General features: G+C 43.9%; 1 protein-coding gene across 1 annotated transcript in view; it reads left to right on the top strand.

Moving 5' to 3' along the window:
• Window positions 1–17217, top strand: part of ARCN1 (archain 1) — a 68252-nt gene extending 51035 nt beyond the window's left edge. The window contains exons 9-10 of the mRNA XM_073602511.1: window positions 13561–13765; window positions 16541–17217. Of these exons, the coding sequence (XP_073458612.1) occupies window positions 13561–13765; window positions 16541–16630 (295 nt within the window). The 3' untranslated portion in view covers window positions 16631–17217. The remainder of the gene's footprint in view (window positions 1–13560; window positions 13766–16540) is intronic.
• Window positions 17218–17439: the final 222 nt, after the last annotated feature.

The raw sequence follows: 17439 nt of genomic DNA, 5'->3' as shown, positions 1-17439 counted from the left end.
TCATCCAAGCTGATTAATGATGCACATTCAGAAGAATACTCCACATGAGGCCCAATAACATACTGAACGTGGCATCAATTCAACCATGATGAAGATTCTCTTCTGCTCGTTGTCTCTTTTGACGTTTTGCAGCATCCTGTTCTTTCAGATTACAGTTGAATATGTTTTAAACATTTTCTAAGTAGAGCAATAGAGGGTACAAAATAAAGAAAAAGGGGGGTGGGGAGTAGTGGTAAACAGATACCACCAAACAATCGGTACATAGTATTAGTTTGTTGCAATCAGCGTCATAAACATTCTGTGTGTCCTCATAGTTGGACATATGTATCCATGAAACCGGGTGGGAGGGGGAGAAGAGAAGGGGTATTATAGGGTATGGGGGAAGGTAAAGGTATACATACAGTGTGTCTGTTTTATAATTCGTTCTTAGTGTAACTGAAACAAAATGATTGGAAAGCCGTTCACTGGAGCGTGGACATCAACTCACTGGGACCACGTTCCCCAGTGATATTCCGGGATTGAACACCTAGGGTTTCCCTCAGCTCATCCTCTATTTAGCCTGTGTAACAATCTGAGTCGGAATTGTGAACCCAAACCTACCACAGTTAGTGGTTAGTCCTAGTTGTCTCCCTCTCTAGCCTGCATCTCCTCCATAAGCATGACATCATTGAGGATATCAGCCCACCTATGAAGGGGGGGGGGGGGGGTACTACCTCTGATTTCCAGGATTTCGCAATCAGCTGATGGGCTGCTGACAGAAAAAACCTGAGGAGGTTATTTTTCTGGGATCTGAATGAACCCGGGAGGATGGACAGTAGGGCCACCTTAGGGGGAGGGCGAGAGAGTCATCATACATTTCGTTATATACCTCAAATATTCCTTTCCAGAAGGGACGGACACAAGCACACTCCCACCAGATATGGAGATGTTCCTCTTCCTCTGTGACAGCGCCAGCAGGTATCTGAGGGTTGGGGAACAGTCCGTGGACCAAGACTGGATCTCTGTACCATCTAGAGAGTAGTTTGTAGTTCTGGAGATCGAAGACTTGTGGGTAAATGTGAAGGTGGTTTGCTATTCTCCCAGAGAGATTTCCGTTTCTAGGTCATTGGACCACTTTCGTGTAAAGGTGGGTAGGGTGGTGTGTATGTGTGTGAATTTCTTTGTATATTAAAGATAACGTGTGTCTAGTGACCTGGGAGAGACCGCACATTTCCTCAAAGGTCGTTGGGGCCCTATGTATCCGGCCCGATAAGTGAAGGGTAGAGCAAAATTTTGTCAAGGACATCATGGATAACCAGTTTGTCATGGGGGGTTGGTGTCCCTCAAGTGGTATAAATCTGCCCGTTGTGTGAACAAATGAGCATGCCGTTGGCCAGCCTGCTCTCTCATAGCCACCCACCCGTCCCATCGTAGTCCGGAAGTGTTGGGTTGTCAAAGGGGTTAAGGGGCTGAGGTCAGTAGAAAGTGCAAATGCTGTATGTCGACGGTACCACAAAACTAGTGCCACCTCAGTCAATAGGGAAAGCATAGGCATGGTGCGGAATTGGAGATTGTACCCCCAGAGCAGGGCCTGCAGGTCTACCTGCGTCATATCTTGTTCGATCAGCGTTGATGGTTTGGTCAGCGGGCGTGGGAACCATTTAAGCAGTCTGGAGAATATGGCCAAAGCATGATATATTTTGAAATCAGGGAGACCAATGCCTCCGGTGTGTTTGCGGGAGCATAACGTTTTTTGTTTTAATCTGGAGGGATAGTGTTGACATACGTATTTAATCACTAGGGAGCAGAGCATTCGGTAGTAGGACATCGGGAGGGTAAATGGGAGGGCCTGGAACAAGCAGAGCAGTTTGGGGAGGATATCCATCTTAAGGACATTTATGCGACCAAGCCATGGCAACTTAAGGTGGTGCCAGGATTCTAGTGATTGTCAGATTTTAGTTAGTAAAGGGCTGACGTTTAGGGGGTATACATCATGGAAATTCAGAGGGATCTCTGTCCCCAGATATTTGATAGATTTAGTCTGCCAATGAAAGGGAGTCAGTTTTATTGGACTGTTGTTAGGACATGGGTGGGTAAGGATATGTTCAGGGCTTCAGTTTTAGCTATGTTTAATTTAAAGTTTTTCTGTGGGAGCCGAATCGATCAAGCTCATGAAGGAGGGGATGGTAATGTGTGGTTGTGTCACGTACAGTAGTAGGTTGTCTGCATATAGGGAGAGCTTACAGTGGGCCGATGGGGTGGGGATACCCTTTATGCATTCGTCGTTACAAATTGCCTGGGCTAGGTGTTCAATGGTTATAGCAAAAAGGAGGGGGGATAGAGGGCAGCCCTGTCTGGTCCTATTGTTAATCTCAAATGTCTTCGAGTGTTCACCGTTAGCCGTAACTTTCGCCAAAGTTTTAGAGTAGAGGGACATCATTTTAGCCAAATCCAATCTGCTGTAGTGATAGTTGGAGGAATTGTCAGCTGACCCTATCGAATGTTTTCTCCGTGTCGCATGCAAGCAGACAGGCAGGGATATGCTTACGCTGAGCATAGGAAATCAGATAAAGGGTCTTCGTAGTGTTATCCCTGGCCTCGCGGTCCGGGATAAAGCCTACCTGATCACTGTGTATCAAATCGGAGAGTATGGGGCCAAGCGGGTTTGCAATGATCTTCGAAAACAATTTTTAGGTCAACATTTAGTAGCGATATGAGTCTGTAGTTACCGCAGGTCGCGTGAGCTTTCCATGGTTTGGGAATTACGACTATTTGGCTTGAAGTAAGTGAGAGGATAGGGGGGTGTCGTCTACTTCCTCGAATGCCCGTGCCATGATTGGGGCCAGCTGAGGAGCAAATGTCTGCTAGAAGCGTGGTCTGTAACCGTCAGGCCATTTTTGAGGCTCTTGATCGCCAGTAAATAGTCCACTGTAGTAATGGGTGCTTCAAGATCCTCAATAGCACTGGCAGAGATCATGGGCAGGGCTGTGTCTTGGATGTATGCGGACATGTCAGGATCGTCTGGACAGGTGAGTGTATTCTTTTTCGGGTGGGTAGGTTGTATAGTGAGGAGTAATAATCTCGGAATTCGGAAACAATCTCCGAGTTCTTATGGAGCTTACGGTTAGGATGTGCAAGGATGTATGGGATATGTTGTCTGCTGTGGGTGAAGAGTTTGTGCTAGGTGTTTGCCACACTTGTTGGCCTGAACATAATAGTGTCTTCCTTTTTATGGCGGGCAGTTAGGGATCGCTCTGTGAAAAGGCGGAGGTGGTCACGACGTGCAATGGAGAGTTCCGCTAGGGTCTTAGGTTCCAGTGTGCGTTTTTGTGTGTTGCTTCAAGGGAAGCAATGAGAGCAAATAGACGCTTAATGTCTGCTACGCGGGATTTTTTAGTCTAGAGCCATGCTGGATAAAGATTCCCCATAGGATGCATTTCAACGTCTCCCATTTATTCATGGCAGATGTCACATCATTAACATGAGTGTGTGTGAAGTCTCTAATCGCATCAGAGATCGCCGTCTTGCACGCTAGGTCAGATAGTAAGTTGTCATTCAGTCGCCATGTGTGTCTGTGTGTGAATCTGTGAAGCCTGCCCAAGGTGAGGTGTACCGGGGCATGGTCTGACCAGAGCTTGATCCCAATATGACAGGAGGAGTCAAAGTCTAACAGTGATTGTGATAACAGGAAGTAATTTATTCTGCTGTAGGACCCATGTGCCGAGGAGAAATGTGTAGTCCTTACCAGTAGGATTGAGTATTCTCCAGGTATCCACCAAGGATAGGTTGGTGAACATGCAGCATATTTTAGTTAATGTAGTCTGTGAGATGTGGGACTTAGTCTCGGTACCAATGGAACGATTAGGTCACCCCTTAAGATCGAATTGAGGGTCCCGAATGTTTCTAGATGTGCTGTCAGAGGATAGGAAGGTGAGTTGATCCTTGTTAGGGAGATAAATGTTAGCCAGTGTAAATACCGTTTGGCATGTGTTTCAACTTCAGGCATAAGTAGCGCCCTAGTGGATTAACACGTGAGTCAAGAACCTCCGGGGTGAAGGAGCTATGGAATGCAATTGAGACTCTTTTCGTTTTGGCGGAAGGATTCCTGCTATGATCGAAAGTGAGTTTCCTGGAGCAAAAGTATCTGAGTGTGGGATTTGTGGAAGTGATATAGCAGCTGTCTGCGTTTCTCTGGGGTGTTGAAGCCTCGACAGTTAAGCGAGGAAATCTGAAGAGCTAAGGGGGACGCTATGGGACAGGGAGAGTGGAGTAGCAGGCTGTGATAGAGTATCGACCACTGTACTTCACGAAATCTGTAAATAAGACATCAGACATAGGAGGGTAAGGGAAAGGAGGGAAGAGGGAGAAGAGAGGATATAGAAAATTATAGGGATTACCAACAGTAATGGGGCAGCTGCTCTCTTAGGTTTACTGTCCCGATTGAGCAAGCTGGTGAGGGAGAGCAGCAGGTTCTGCCACACTGTTGGAGATCTGGGGACTGAGCCCTTATTTGTGGTAAAACAGCGCCCTCTAGCGGCCATAGGGGGGATATAACAGAGGTCTCTAGAAAATGGCAGAACTAAAGTAAGCACTGAAAACAGTCAGTGAAGACTCTGCAAGTCCTAATGTGGAGGACGTGGCAGCGCATTTAGGGGGGCTACCCGCCCCAGCCTAAAGATGAGAAACAGTTTAAACACGATAACTGGTAAACCGGTGGGGACCCCAGGAGCCCAAAAGAGACATCCTGGGGGTAACCCGAGTGGCTCGGGAGGGGCGGCCCCTAATGGGAGGACATTGCAGAGATAACGCAATAACAAGCATCTATTAAATAAGGCATATAGCTAAAAAATGGTTTTCAACTAGTAACAATGCAGATAAGACATAACGGTTGTCTTGGCAGCACACTCGGCAGATACCAGGGGACCTTGTCCAACTATGGTCAAGCAACCAACCGTGAGTCGCCACTCCTAGTCGGGGCTCCTGGGGTCAGGAGAAGAGGAAAAATATTTCCCACCAGCCGCTGGGGGGGATGAAGGAGTTCATGCTGCTGGTGATTTGGATGCGTGGGAGCGTTTTCTTTGTGAAGGTTGTCCATCCAGTGGAAAGAGGCAGGCCAGGGGTCGCTGCCTGCAAGTGGCCAGTCTGGAATGTGGATTTGAAGGAGTTCAAAAGTTCCCAGGAAGTTAGCCAGGTCTCCAAGTGTGCAGAAGGTAGCTGTCTTACCATTGTGCCTCAAGGGAAATCCCCATCTGTACTTGATATTTTTTTTTTTTTTTTTAGCTTGCAGTGCGTCTGTGAAGGGTCTAAGGGCTTTTCTCATCAGCAGAGTCTGCCTGGACAGGTCAGCCAGCAGCATGACTGGAGTGTCATTAAAGAGAATAGTCTTGTGAGCATGCAGCTTGCATGATATCATCCTTGATGTTGAAGAAATGGATCCTGCAAATAATGTCCCTTGGGTAGGCTGGATTTGGGTTGCGAGGCCCCAGTGATGTGTGGACACGATCAATTTCAATCGGGGAGCCAGGTTTAACAAGGATTTGGTTGAAAAAGGCTGTGACTGCAACTGCTAAGTCTTTTGGTTCCACCGTTTCTGGCAGACCACGGTTTCTTATATTATTGCATCTCTCTCTTGGTCGTCCAGTCCATAGAACAGTTGCTGTATTTGTATGGTGTGTTCATGGAGAATCTCCTCGTGTTTAGCGATTTTGTGCAACTGAATCCTCCACTGTATGTTCAATGTCCTCAATGTAGTGACCTATGTCCCTGTGGAGGTCATTTAGCTCTTGTTTGTTTGATTTCTCCAGCCTGTTGATATAGGACTGTATATCATTTTTAGTAGGCAGTGCTTTTATGTACGCTTCCATGTCCATTATAACGGCTGGTGCGGGAGCTCAGAGGAGACATGTCCTATCCCTCCATGCACCAAGCCATACCCCTGCTCTTCCAGATTAGTAACATGCATTTCCAAACTTGACCTTTCTGCAGGAGCCTCCAGCAGCTCGTGTTGATCTTCTGTCAGCCATTGTTTTGCCTTGGCCAATTATTCATCAGAAGAGAGAGCTTGCATTGTATCGAGGATCCAAAAGGCATGCCAGCACAACATTTTTATTTTCTTCATGCTTCTCTAAGGGTTTGAGACTGTCCCTCATGACCTGCTTGAATGTTTTAATGCCATGTGTGTTGGGTCCTTCATTCTCTTGAAGCATCTTCAGCACACTCACACATGGGATGACAGATGACACAGATGAGTCGTAATGACTCACCTCTAGTGTCACTTCCTCTATGGGGAGGAGGGTCTCAATGACATTGTCTACAATGTCCCACTGATCAGCAGTAGGACAACTATATCCTCAATAGATGCTCATAGTTCGCTTCTGTTCCAGCATTCTTTGCAGCATATGAAGTGTTGAATTCCATCGTGTTGGAACAGCCTGAATTGGGCTGTTTTTGGGTAGGCCAAGGTCTGCCTGAATGCACCTCAGTTGCTGCTTGGCAAGGACTGAATGGTGGATGTGGCCTGCGCACCTCCTCAGCATGCCGATTAGATCGATCAAAGCTCTCTGACTTGACAGGCCATCATTTACCACAAGTTGCAGGGTGTGTGCCATGCAACTGAGGTCGGACAATTCAGCAAGTCTCATTCCTTTCACCATGTTTGCGCCGCTGTCACAAAGCACAAGCATCACTCGGTCTTTGTTTATTCCCCAGTCTTGAAGCATGCCTACAAACATTTCTTTAATATACTCTCCAGTGTGGGATCCTTGCATCACCTTGTCCATCCGCTGTCAATGAAGTGGCATGTAAGACTCATTAGTGACTCTTTTGGTCCTGACCAGCAGTCAGTCGTGAATGAGTGAGTTTCCAGCATTCTCTGGTTGCAGCATGGCCTTTACATTCTCAACTACCTTTTTGGTGAATCTTTCCCGGCATTTCAGTTCGATAATACTTTTCACACTTCAGTGGGTACCTTGGCTTAGTTATGGACATCAACCGCTGAAATCCAGAGTCAGACACCTTTGTAAATGGCTGGTTGTTTGTAACCATCATCTCTGTGATTGTTTTGTCCAGCTGTTGGGATCTTGCATCTGAATTTAGCCACTTAGCTTTTTTCTGAAACATATCTTTTATTTTATTTGGTGGGATTGTGGTATTTCACTTTGTGATTCAGTTTTTTTTCTGTGCTTTATTATATAATTCAACATGATGAACTCTTAGATGGGCCCAAAGATTTTGACGTATTTTTGGTTTTTGCAGTTGATTCCATGCTCACATTGTTTATGCATGTGTTGCACAAACAATGTTGGTACCCTGCTGTGGGTGGGTGACTGGCGTGTCCCCCCAAGTGTGGAGGAGGCGTCCTGTCAGACTCAGAACGTGTGTCCAGTGCACGGAAGCGTAATGATGCCGTGTGCGTGTCCCATGGGCCCCTGCAGGCTTCTGGGCCCCAAAAAGATGGCCGCGGCCCGCGGAGACCAATATCGGTTTGTTTGCAACCGATACTGATGTATCAAAAATGCTCATATCGGCCCGCAATAATCAGCTGTACCGATAATCTGTCAATCCCTAGTACCAAATGCTGCATTCTTCCATTCCCTGTAACTGGGTTATATTAAAGTGGATGTAAACCTGATTCATGAAATTTGAGCTGGGCACACATAATTGCAGTGTTTTATCTCTCGTCAAAGCCCTATATCCCGTAGCTGTCTCCCTGTCCAGTTCGGTTATCAGCATGAGAAGGTCTGACAATTCTGTCACAGGAGATGAAAGCAACCTGAGTTTTGTGTTGGGGAGGATGCTATAAATTAGCAGAGTGCTGAACGATTCAACGAACAGAGCTGAAAATCTCTACCTATGGGGAGAGGGGGTGTGTGCCTTTCCTCTAGGTGTGCACTGAATGGGTTTTTTGGTGCCAAAACCAATACCAAAAATGAAAAATACACTAGGGCGAAACTGACCGATACCAAAAATGACTGTTTTTAAAAAATATTTTTATACAGGAGATGGTCAGAGACTGGGGACATGGTACAGGAAGATGGTCAGAGACTGGGGACATGGTACAGGAAGATGGTCAGAGACTGGGGACATGGTACATACAGGAAGATGGTCAGAGTCTGCCGTTCCTATGGACGTTAGATAATGGCCAATCGGCCCTCTCATCTGACCCAGCGATTACCCCCCAGGACAAACCATCCCCTCCATTAGTACAGACCCCCCCAGGATACCCCCACCCAATTATGGTACATAAAAACAGATGGGAGAATGGGTGGAGAACAGATCGCAGCAGGCAGGAGTTGAGAGAGAGGAGGAGCAGGAGAACACATGTCACTGCAGGCCCGGATCGCCCCCTCAGCGATGTCACTGCGTGGCTAGTCTCCCTCCACACAGACAGCCGCTCCAATCTCAGGCTGCTTCGCTCTCCTCCTCTGACTGGAGGAGAGAGGGGGGACGGGCTTGGGAAACGCAGCGGCTGGGAGAGCTGCCTTTTGTCGCGGACAAGGAGAGGAGGAGGAGGATGGAGGGGGAGCACTCTGGTGCTTTAGCGCCCCCACCTCTGTGGCGCCTGTGTGACTGCACCCGCCTAGAATCAGCCCTGACGACACCTCCGTAATGGGTGGCACCAGGGCCCAGGCCCCGCCCCATTTTCGGCGCCATTATCGGCGTGATTTCTCTTTCGGCGATATGTTACAGCTGCTGAATTTTCGGTGCATCCCTACTTTCCTCCAATCAGCTGTCTTGGCTGTATCCCCAGGCTTCACTGCAGTGCTAACCAGGAAGAGAAAATCTAACGTGATCTAATCTAAAGAATAAGCTGAAGACAGCAGATTTATAGTGCCTTGCAAAAGTATTCACTCCATTTGTCATATTTTGTCATGTTGGAACCAAAAACGTAAATGCATTTTATTGAGATTTTATGTGATAGACCAACACAAAGTGGCACATAATTGTGAAAGGAAAACGATAAATGGTTTTCAATTTTTTTTACAAATAAATATCTGAAAAGTGTGGCATGCATTTTTATTCAGCCCCCTTTACGATGATACCCTTAACTAAAATCTAGTGGAACCAATTGCCTTCAGAAGTCACCTAATTTAGTAAATAGCGTCCACCTGTGTGTAACTTAATCTCAGTATAAATTCAGCTGTTCTGTAAAGCCCTCAGAGGTTTGTTAGAGAACCTTGGTGAACAAACTGAATCATGAAGGCCAAGGAACACACCAGACAGGTCCGGGGATAAAGTTGTGGAGAAGTATAAAGCAGGGTTAAGTTATAAGAAAAATATCCCAAGCTTTGAACATCTCACGGAGCACTGTTCAATTCATCATCCGAAAATGGAAAGAGTATGGCACAACTGCAAACCTACCAAGACGTTGCATCCACCTAAACTGACAGGCCGGGCAAGGAGAGCATTGATCAGAGAAGCAGCCAAGAGGCCCATGGTAACTCTGGAGGAGCTGCAGTGATCCACAGCTCAGGTGGAAGAATCTGTCCACAGGACAACTATTAGTCGTGCACTCCACAAATCTGGCCTTCATGGAAGAGTGGCAAGAAGCAAGCCATAAGAAGTCCTGTTTGCGAGTAGCCATGTGTGGGGGGCACAGCAAACATGTGGAAGAAGGTGCTCTGGTCAGATGAAACCAAAATTTAACTTTTTGGCCTAAAAGCAAAACTGTGTGGCAGAAAACTAATACTGCACATCACCCTGAACACACTATCCCCATTGTGAAACATGGTGGTGGCAGCATCATGTTGTGGAGATTCTTTTCTTCAGCAGGGACAGGGAAGCTGGTCAGAGTTGATGGGAAGATGGATGGAACCAATTACAGGGCAATCTTACAAGAAAACCTGTAAAGAGTCTGCAAAAGACTTGAGACTGGGACGGAGGTTCACCTTCCAGTAGGACAATGACCTGAAACATACAGCCAGAGCTACAATGGAATGGTTTAGATCAACGCATATTCATGGGTTAGAATGGCCCAGACCTAAATCCAGTTGAGAATCTGTGGCAAGACTTGAAATTGCTCTTCAGACACTCGCCATCCAATCTGACAGAGCTTGAGCTATTTTGTAAAGAAGAATGGGCAAAAATGTCACTCTAGATGTGCAACACTGGTAGAGACATCCCCAAAAAGACTTGCAGCTGTAATTGCAGTGAACGGTGGTTCTACAAAGTATTGACTTGGGGGGGTGAATACAAATGCACGTCACACTTTTTTCACATTTATTTGTAAAAAAAATTTGAAAACCATTTATAAAGTTCCTTCCACTTCACTATTTTCTGCCACTTTGTTGGTCTATCATATAAAATCCCAATAAAATACATTTGTTTTTGGTTGTAACATGACAAAATGTGGGAAATTTCAAGGGGTATGAGTACTTTTTCAAGGCACTGTACATCTAAAACTTATGTAGGGAGATTTGTTTAATCCCTGTGTATCATCTGAGGCTGTTCACTTCACTGGGTATATGTGAGGGTTTATATCCACTTTAAAGTAGAATTCCAGCCAAACGCTAACTATGCTTAAAAAATGTCCCCCCCTCCTGCTACCTATCCTCCCATAACCTGTGTAAAATAGATGTTTATACTTGCCTATTTTTAGTCTGGTCCATTCACATGATCCCCTGTGTCAGTGAGTGGCAGCTGAAAGGAAGAGGGAGTGCTGGACAACAGCTGTAAATTCTGGGAGTTGTGATGTCACTCATAGGCTTCCATGGCACAGCCGTTGTCGGTGCTCCCTCCTTTTCCCTGTGGCAACCACCCTTCACTGACATATAGGGGAGCTGGAGCTGTGAGATCACGTGACAGGACCAGAGCTGAGAAAAAATAACTATATATACACTTCTTATACAGTACACTGCTGCATAAACTCTTAAGGAGCAACTTTCAGACAGCAAATGCAACTAGTTAGATGCCTGCTAAAGATAATTGACAATACCATATTGAAGTCAGAATGTCCTACAAACAGCCTACCAAAAAAGGAGCTTTCTCTAATCCACTGCAGCCAGATATTATAGAGCTCCTCGTGTGGAATGGATTTCTGCATCCTGAAGCCTGCACTATGCAAGTCCTATGCTCTCAGCTTTGATGTATTGCAAGTACGGCCCCATGCACACGAGACGCTGGTGCAAACTCTGCTGAAAGCATGTTTTTAAAAGCTGAAACCAGCGTTTAGAAACACCCGTTTTGCTGCGTTTGCCCGCATTTTACCGCGTTTGCGTCTAGAAGCATTTAGTTATGATAACATCAAGACCCTCTCCAAGCTCAAAAAACAGTATTCTTTAACTCTTTCAGCCATTTTGTGAGAGCAGCAGTGTACTTGTATTTAGCATGTCACTTGCCACGTCACCTGCCACAAGATGGGGATTGTAATTTCCCACGTCACCTGCCACAAGTTGGGGATTGTCATTTCCCACGTCACCTGCCACAAGTTGGGGATTGTCCACTTGCCACGTCACCTGCCACAAGTTGGATTGTCATTTGCCTCGTCACCTGCCACAAGTTGTGGATTGTCCACTTGCCACGTCACCTGCCACAAGTTGTGGATTGTCCACTTGCCACGTCACCTGCCACAAGTTGTGGATTGTCCACTTGCCACGTCACCTGCCACAAGTTGCTTGTTCAAATCTAACATATGGGTGAAATTCCAATTATACTTCTGATAACAGAAATGCTAGTGGTGTATTGGATTGGATCAAGGGCTCGGGGTATATAAATGGTCTATGAATCATTGCAAGCAATTACAATTGTTTAAAATATTTTTTTTAATGGTTTTTCATCATTTGCCATCTTATTTGAGATTTTTAATGTAAAAAAATAGGGCACCTTTTAAAAACGCTTATAAAAGCAGTACCGGCGTTTAGCCACATTTGGCATCTGAACGCGTTTTTTTGCTTCTGGAAAAAACGAGGTTAAATGCAACTGCCTAAAAATGCCAAAAAACGAGACTGTGTACATGGACACATAGGATAAAATTGAGTTCAGGGGCAGTTGAAAAAAGTGCCCAACTGCCTCTGAACACGCGTTTAACAGCGTCTCGTGTGCATGGGGCTTACAATCTAAACTTTTAAGGGAGATATGAGACATTGTAGAACTGCAGAGCATGACTAGCCGTTACTGGGCATATTGATAAATAACTCCAAAAGAGTAACCAGTGTGTATGCTAAAAACATAGAATTCTGTAGACAGTGGAGAGACAGCAGTGAGGCATGTACAAACTTGCTGTTGTACAAACAGGAGAGATATTGAAGCATACTATGACATAAATGGTCTGAAGTTAGACATGCTCAGACTAGTTGTACAGATCCTTTAAGAGACCTTTGAAGCAAATAGGGACTTTTAGTTTCAGAGAGATGAGACCCATATCAGGGGGGCCGAATGGAACTTGTACTAGTACAAAGGCAAAATTATATATTAAAAAGGCATGCTTTAACCTGTTCTATGAGGACACAAAATAAGCTCACTGTCACTGTTGATGTTCCATGAAGTAAATGGTGGCACATGTTTCCTATGCAAAGTGAATGACCCAGGGTAAAACTTTTAGTTCTGCAATGGCTAGTAGGGTAGCTTTGTTGTGCTGCCCAGATCTTTTGATGGAAAATTCTAAAACTAAATGTATTGGCATATTTCTAACATTGATGGCAAAGAAACGTTATCATCTAGACTTGTGTGACTAGCTGAACAAGTCTCATGTCTAAAATCTGTGCTTTACTCTGTGGGAAAAAAAGGGGCAGTGCATACCTTTTGAAATCTGTCTGAGAAGAATGTCTGGAGCAAGGTAAGAAAGAAAAGAGACCATATGCATGTTGTACATGGATAGTTGAACCTGGCCAAGGAAGTGCACAATAACATCCCCACCCATTTACACCACAGGCTCTGCCATCACTATCGTAGTTCAGCTAAACTTCGTTAACTCCATTATGCCTGCCCCCAGTGGCTACATGTTGAAAATACAGAGATATTAGTATATTAAAGCCTGAATTATAATGTCTTGTCATTAACTGTTTCCCGCCTTGCCTATAGCCAAATAGCTGCTAAGCAGGAGCTCTCCGATCCTGGGTGGACGTCATATGACATCATCCTAGTCACATGCTGTAGGGGCTGCGCTGTGGCACAAAATGTCACTGCTGTGTCCACCATACACAGCGCATAACAGATCATTGTGCTGGGCAAGCACATACTGTCACCAGTCGGTGTCCTTCATCACTGCCACACCAGTCATATGGTGATGCTGTACTGCTCCGGTGACAGTGTATATAACAAACTTTATTTAGTCTTTTTCCCAAATAGTCGTGGCAAATTACAACCAATCACAGTGATCAACGCAACAGTACACAATGAATGAAAGCCATTGTGTACAACTGTCATGTGAGCACTGTGATTAATCACAGTGCTCACACTGTACTGTCACTGGCCTGTACAGTGATCAGTCATCCGCTGTGTACGGTGGATTCCTGCGGTGCAATTATGGGAGGAAGTTATGATGTCCACACAGGATGGGAGAGCTCTCACGTCATTTGACAATAGGCCGGGTGGGAAGCCGTTTAAATTTTTTTTTTTTTTTGTTATTTATTATCTTTATTGCAGGTCAGGAGTTGGGGCTCCAGTGATTGGAGACATAGATGGAGATTACCACCATGACAACCGAAGGAATATATTAGAGTGGACACTTCCGGTCATTGACAGCAAAAACAAAACTGGAAGTCTGGAATTCAGCATTGCTGGTCACCCTAATGATTTCTTCCCAGTATCAGTGTCTTTTGTGTCCAAGAAAAACTACTGCAGCATACAGGTAAGATTTCCACACGCTGCTTTTTTTTTTTTTTTTTTTTTTTTTTATTCTTCTTGAAAGCATGTTAATATTGTGACACTGACTTAAAATTTTTACGGGTGAGTAAGGATGTTCATTGGAGTACTCAAAGTCTGAAAAGGGAAATAGATTTATAAAAATGTCTGTCGGATCTCTTTTACGAAAAGTTTTTCCCCAAACATGACTGTATATTTGTCCAAGCGCTCATTTGCTTTTCAACATTTTAGGTGCTCTTCTTTTCATCTCAGCAAAGTACTAGTTGCAAAAGTAGATGGCTTATACTTGACTGTCCACTGGCTTGTTCCTCTGATCTTCATACTGTTGAGGAGCCCCAGCCACCTGGAGAGTCTTCAAATGTAACACTTTCTGAGAGTGTTGAATGCCTGTTTCCCGTGCCACACATCCTCTAGTGACATAGGGGCTGGCAGAAGAAAAAAACGGTGCACAGTGGAGAAATTCTAGAGACTATGGTTAGGAAAACAGGCCTAGGACAGTTGAGCCTCTTCTTTTGCATGTTTTGCTTTGTTACATATTTGTAGCTCAGCGACCGAGTTACTTTAACCCCATCCAAACTACAAAAAGTGTATGTCCTTGTTTTTAGCGGCAAACTCCTCACCAGTATTTTTGCTGTGTATCATGCTGACTTCTCCGAGATGTATATACCCCATTTTTAAATAAACAATGCATTTCAGTGCAAAGCAATGAAAGAAAAGCTGGAAGTTCCCTCTAAGTTCCCTACCTGAAAAATGCACACAGAAATTGCATGCAAAATCACACCTGCAGCATATTAAACAAAAATTAAAATGCGTTCAAGGAATTTATAAATCTTCTAATTGGTTTTTGTTAATCAACGTTACAAAGTAGGAGGTAATGCAGCAACCAAAATGCATTTGCTAATATTTTGCTATGAAGCCTGCGGAGTATTGCATCTGTGAGTAGTGCAGCACAAGTTCAGTGCACAGGCTCTTGCAGAGCTTTCCTCCAGCCTCAGGTCTGTAGCGAGGTATGGACCTGGTTGGAGGAAGCAAAGCTGAACTTCATGGTGGGGAGGGAGGACCGATCGCTGGCATGCTCTGCATATCTTCCCTCTGCCATGATGGCAGTTGGGACTTGTAATATCATGTGCCAAAAGAAGAAAAACATTTGGATTCTCCTGCAATTAAGGTAAAGGGGGCAGTGTAGATTCTGGGGATGATGTGCATGACCATGTTTTACACCCTAAATATGGGTATAAAACGTGCATTTGGGCTTTTAAAATAGACACAAAGGGGTTGTTTTACTAAAATCAGAGTACAAAATCTGGTGCAGCTCTACATAAAAACCAACCGGCTTCCATTTTTTTTTTTTCTCTCAAAGCTTTATTGAACAAGCAGCAATAAGAAGCTGATTGGCTACCATGCAGAGCTGCACCAGATTTTGTGCAGTCTCTATTTTTATTAAGTCAACCCCAAACATTGTCTATATATTAATGCAGTGGTTTGTGTTTATCCCATAAAGAATATAGTACAGTACAGGTGCTTTCACTGATGGGACTGATTTCAGAACCTTTGGCCACTAGTTCTAATTTTGCGTGGAAATTTTTGCCTGTGGCTTGCAGAATGTGTGCAGCCCAAGCCTGTTGGGTAGGTTTTTAATTTTTAGAATTGGTAATACAGAGCAATGAGCCGTAATGATAAAAACACAAGGTAAGACAAGTGGATTAATTTATTGTGCTAAAATGATTAAGCAATAAACAGAATACAGATCTAAAACATGCAAGAATGGAACATAAGTGGTTAATCCTCCACATTGTGTAAAAAGGCTGTTTTATCCTGTCTTCTCTGATCCTCCCCTTCTTCCAGAGTCCCCAATCCATCTGCTGATAGTACAGAGCCTTGGAGGCACTCTGCACATTTTCAGGTTGATGTGTATTGCTAGATAATGTGGTGTTTGTTTATTTTGGGAGGGCGCAATGTCATCAGCACATGGTCAATCAGCACTGTTCAGACAGGTCAGGGATCATGCAGGCTCATAGGACAGTCGGAGGAGACTGAAAACTCCTCCTACAAGCTTTAATCAGTGCTCGGCCGGACAGATGGAAGTCACCTTTTCTCATAAGCAGTATATAGCAGATTTGTATTTAGCAGTTTATATTTACTAAAATATTTGCATTTCTGTGTACTGTTGAAGACCAGATATAGTGAATGCAGGGGAATGTCCCTGGGGAACTCTAACCCCCTGACGGCGGCTACACCTTTCCTCCCCACTATCTCCCCCAGCCCCCCACCACCACCCTGCACTGTATCTTTTTTTTTTTCTTCTTACACTTTTTAGTTCCACCTTTTCACTTTACTGGTGTTAAAGAAAAATACTTCATCTCTGCATACATGGCAGCAATGATTACTCGAACCTAGAGTGTTGATTTCTTGTTTAATAGGTTAAGCCTGGTAGATTTCATGATTATTGGGTGCTCTGATATGGTCGCCCATACATTTTATATTATAATTGAGGTTGTACATATGGCTTGTAAAGGTTTTGCTTCATGTTCACTCTTTTCATGTATTGGATTAAATGGGCATGCCAGTTTGTGTATGTTGGATAATTTTAAATAAAGAATTTGGAAAGATAGTGAATGCAGGGTCCTGAGTTTAGTAACACTTTAGGATTTCTTATGGCTAATCAATGTTTGTTTGTTTTTTGTTTTTTTTGTTTTTGTTTTTTTTTGCATCTTCCCAATTTTTTTTTTAAACAGTGTTACTTTCTGTTTTTATTTTTTAGGTAGCCAAAGTGACTCATGTGGATGGGAACAGTCCTGTGAGGTTTTCAACTGAGACGGCTTTCCTTGTGGACAAATATGAGATCCTGTAAGGATGGTGGTGTATGTATTTTCCACAAATTATCTTCAGGATTCTGGATAGAAGCTTCTATAGGATATTTCTGTATGTCTTGAAGGCGAGCAGAAATCCCAAATACGAACTATCCTGCAAATTCTGTGCACTCCTTTACCAGAGAAGGGGATCCAGAATTTTGTTATTTCTAATATTTTTATTCCTTACTTTAGGGCAATACATTTTATGTTCTCCTTTTGGCAAGAATGAAGACCATATTCCTTCAAGCACCCAAATATTTGAGGGATGCTTCTATTTCAAAGAAAGTAAATGTATGCACCTGTGTCCTGTTGTCAGCAACAAGCGTCTTTGTTTTCTGGAATATTTGATTTTTTTTTTTTTTTATGCTATAGCTTATTTTGATGGAAAATTTAGGAAGGATTTTTGCAGGCAAAGGATGACATAGCCTACCAAATGATATAGGGGTGGATAACCAAAGCAGGGACAAAGGATTGGCAGGACATTTTTTTTTTCTTTTGTAACCCTGTATAACTTCATAGAGAATATACACATTCCAAACCACATTGAAATACTGTTCTGTAATTAAATAAATGCGGTGAGATGGAATGTGTGTTGTGTTATTTTTATACCGTGATCTCTGCCAAACATTGGTTATAAATTTGTTGTTCCAACTTCTTCCTAATAACCAGTTTGTTGCAAGGCCATTCTTAATCATTTTAGCTTTTTAGGAAGTTCTGTTACTTAAGTACTGTACTGTTATGTAGAAGCAAACCGTAGTTGTGTAAACTTTCATTCATGGCTCAATCACACCAGATTCCTTGTCATTTT

This window comes from Aquarana catesbeiana, linkage group LG10 (genome assembly GCF_042186555.1).
Source record: "Aquarana catesbeiana isolate 2022-GZ linkage group LG10, ASM4218655v1, whole genome shotgun sequence".
In the NCBI taxonomy this organism is placed as follows: Eukaryota; Metazoa; Chordata; class Amphibia; order Anura; family Ranidae; genus Aquarana; species Aquarana catesbeiana.
Note: the sequence above shows the minus strand (reverse complement) of the source record. Positions and strands in the feature narration are given on the sequence as shown.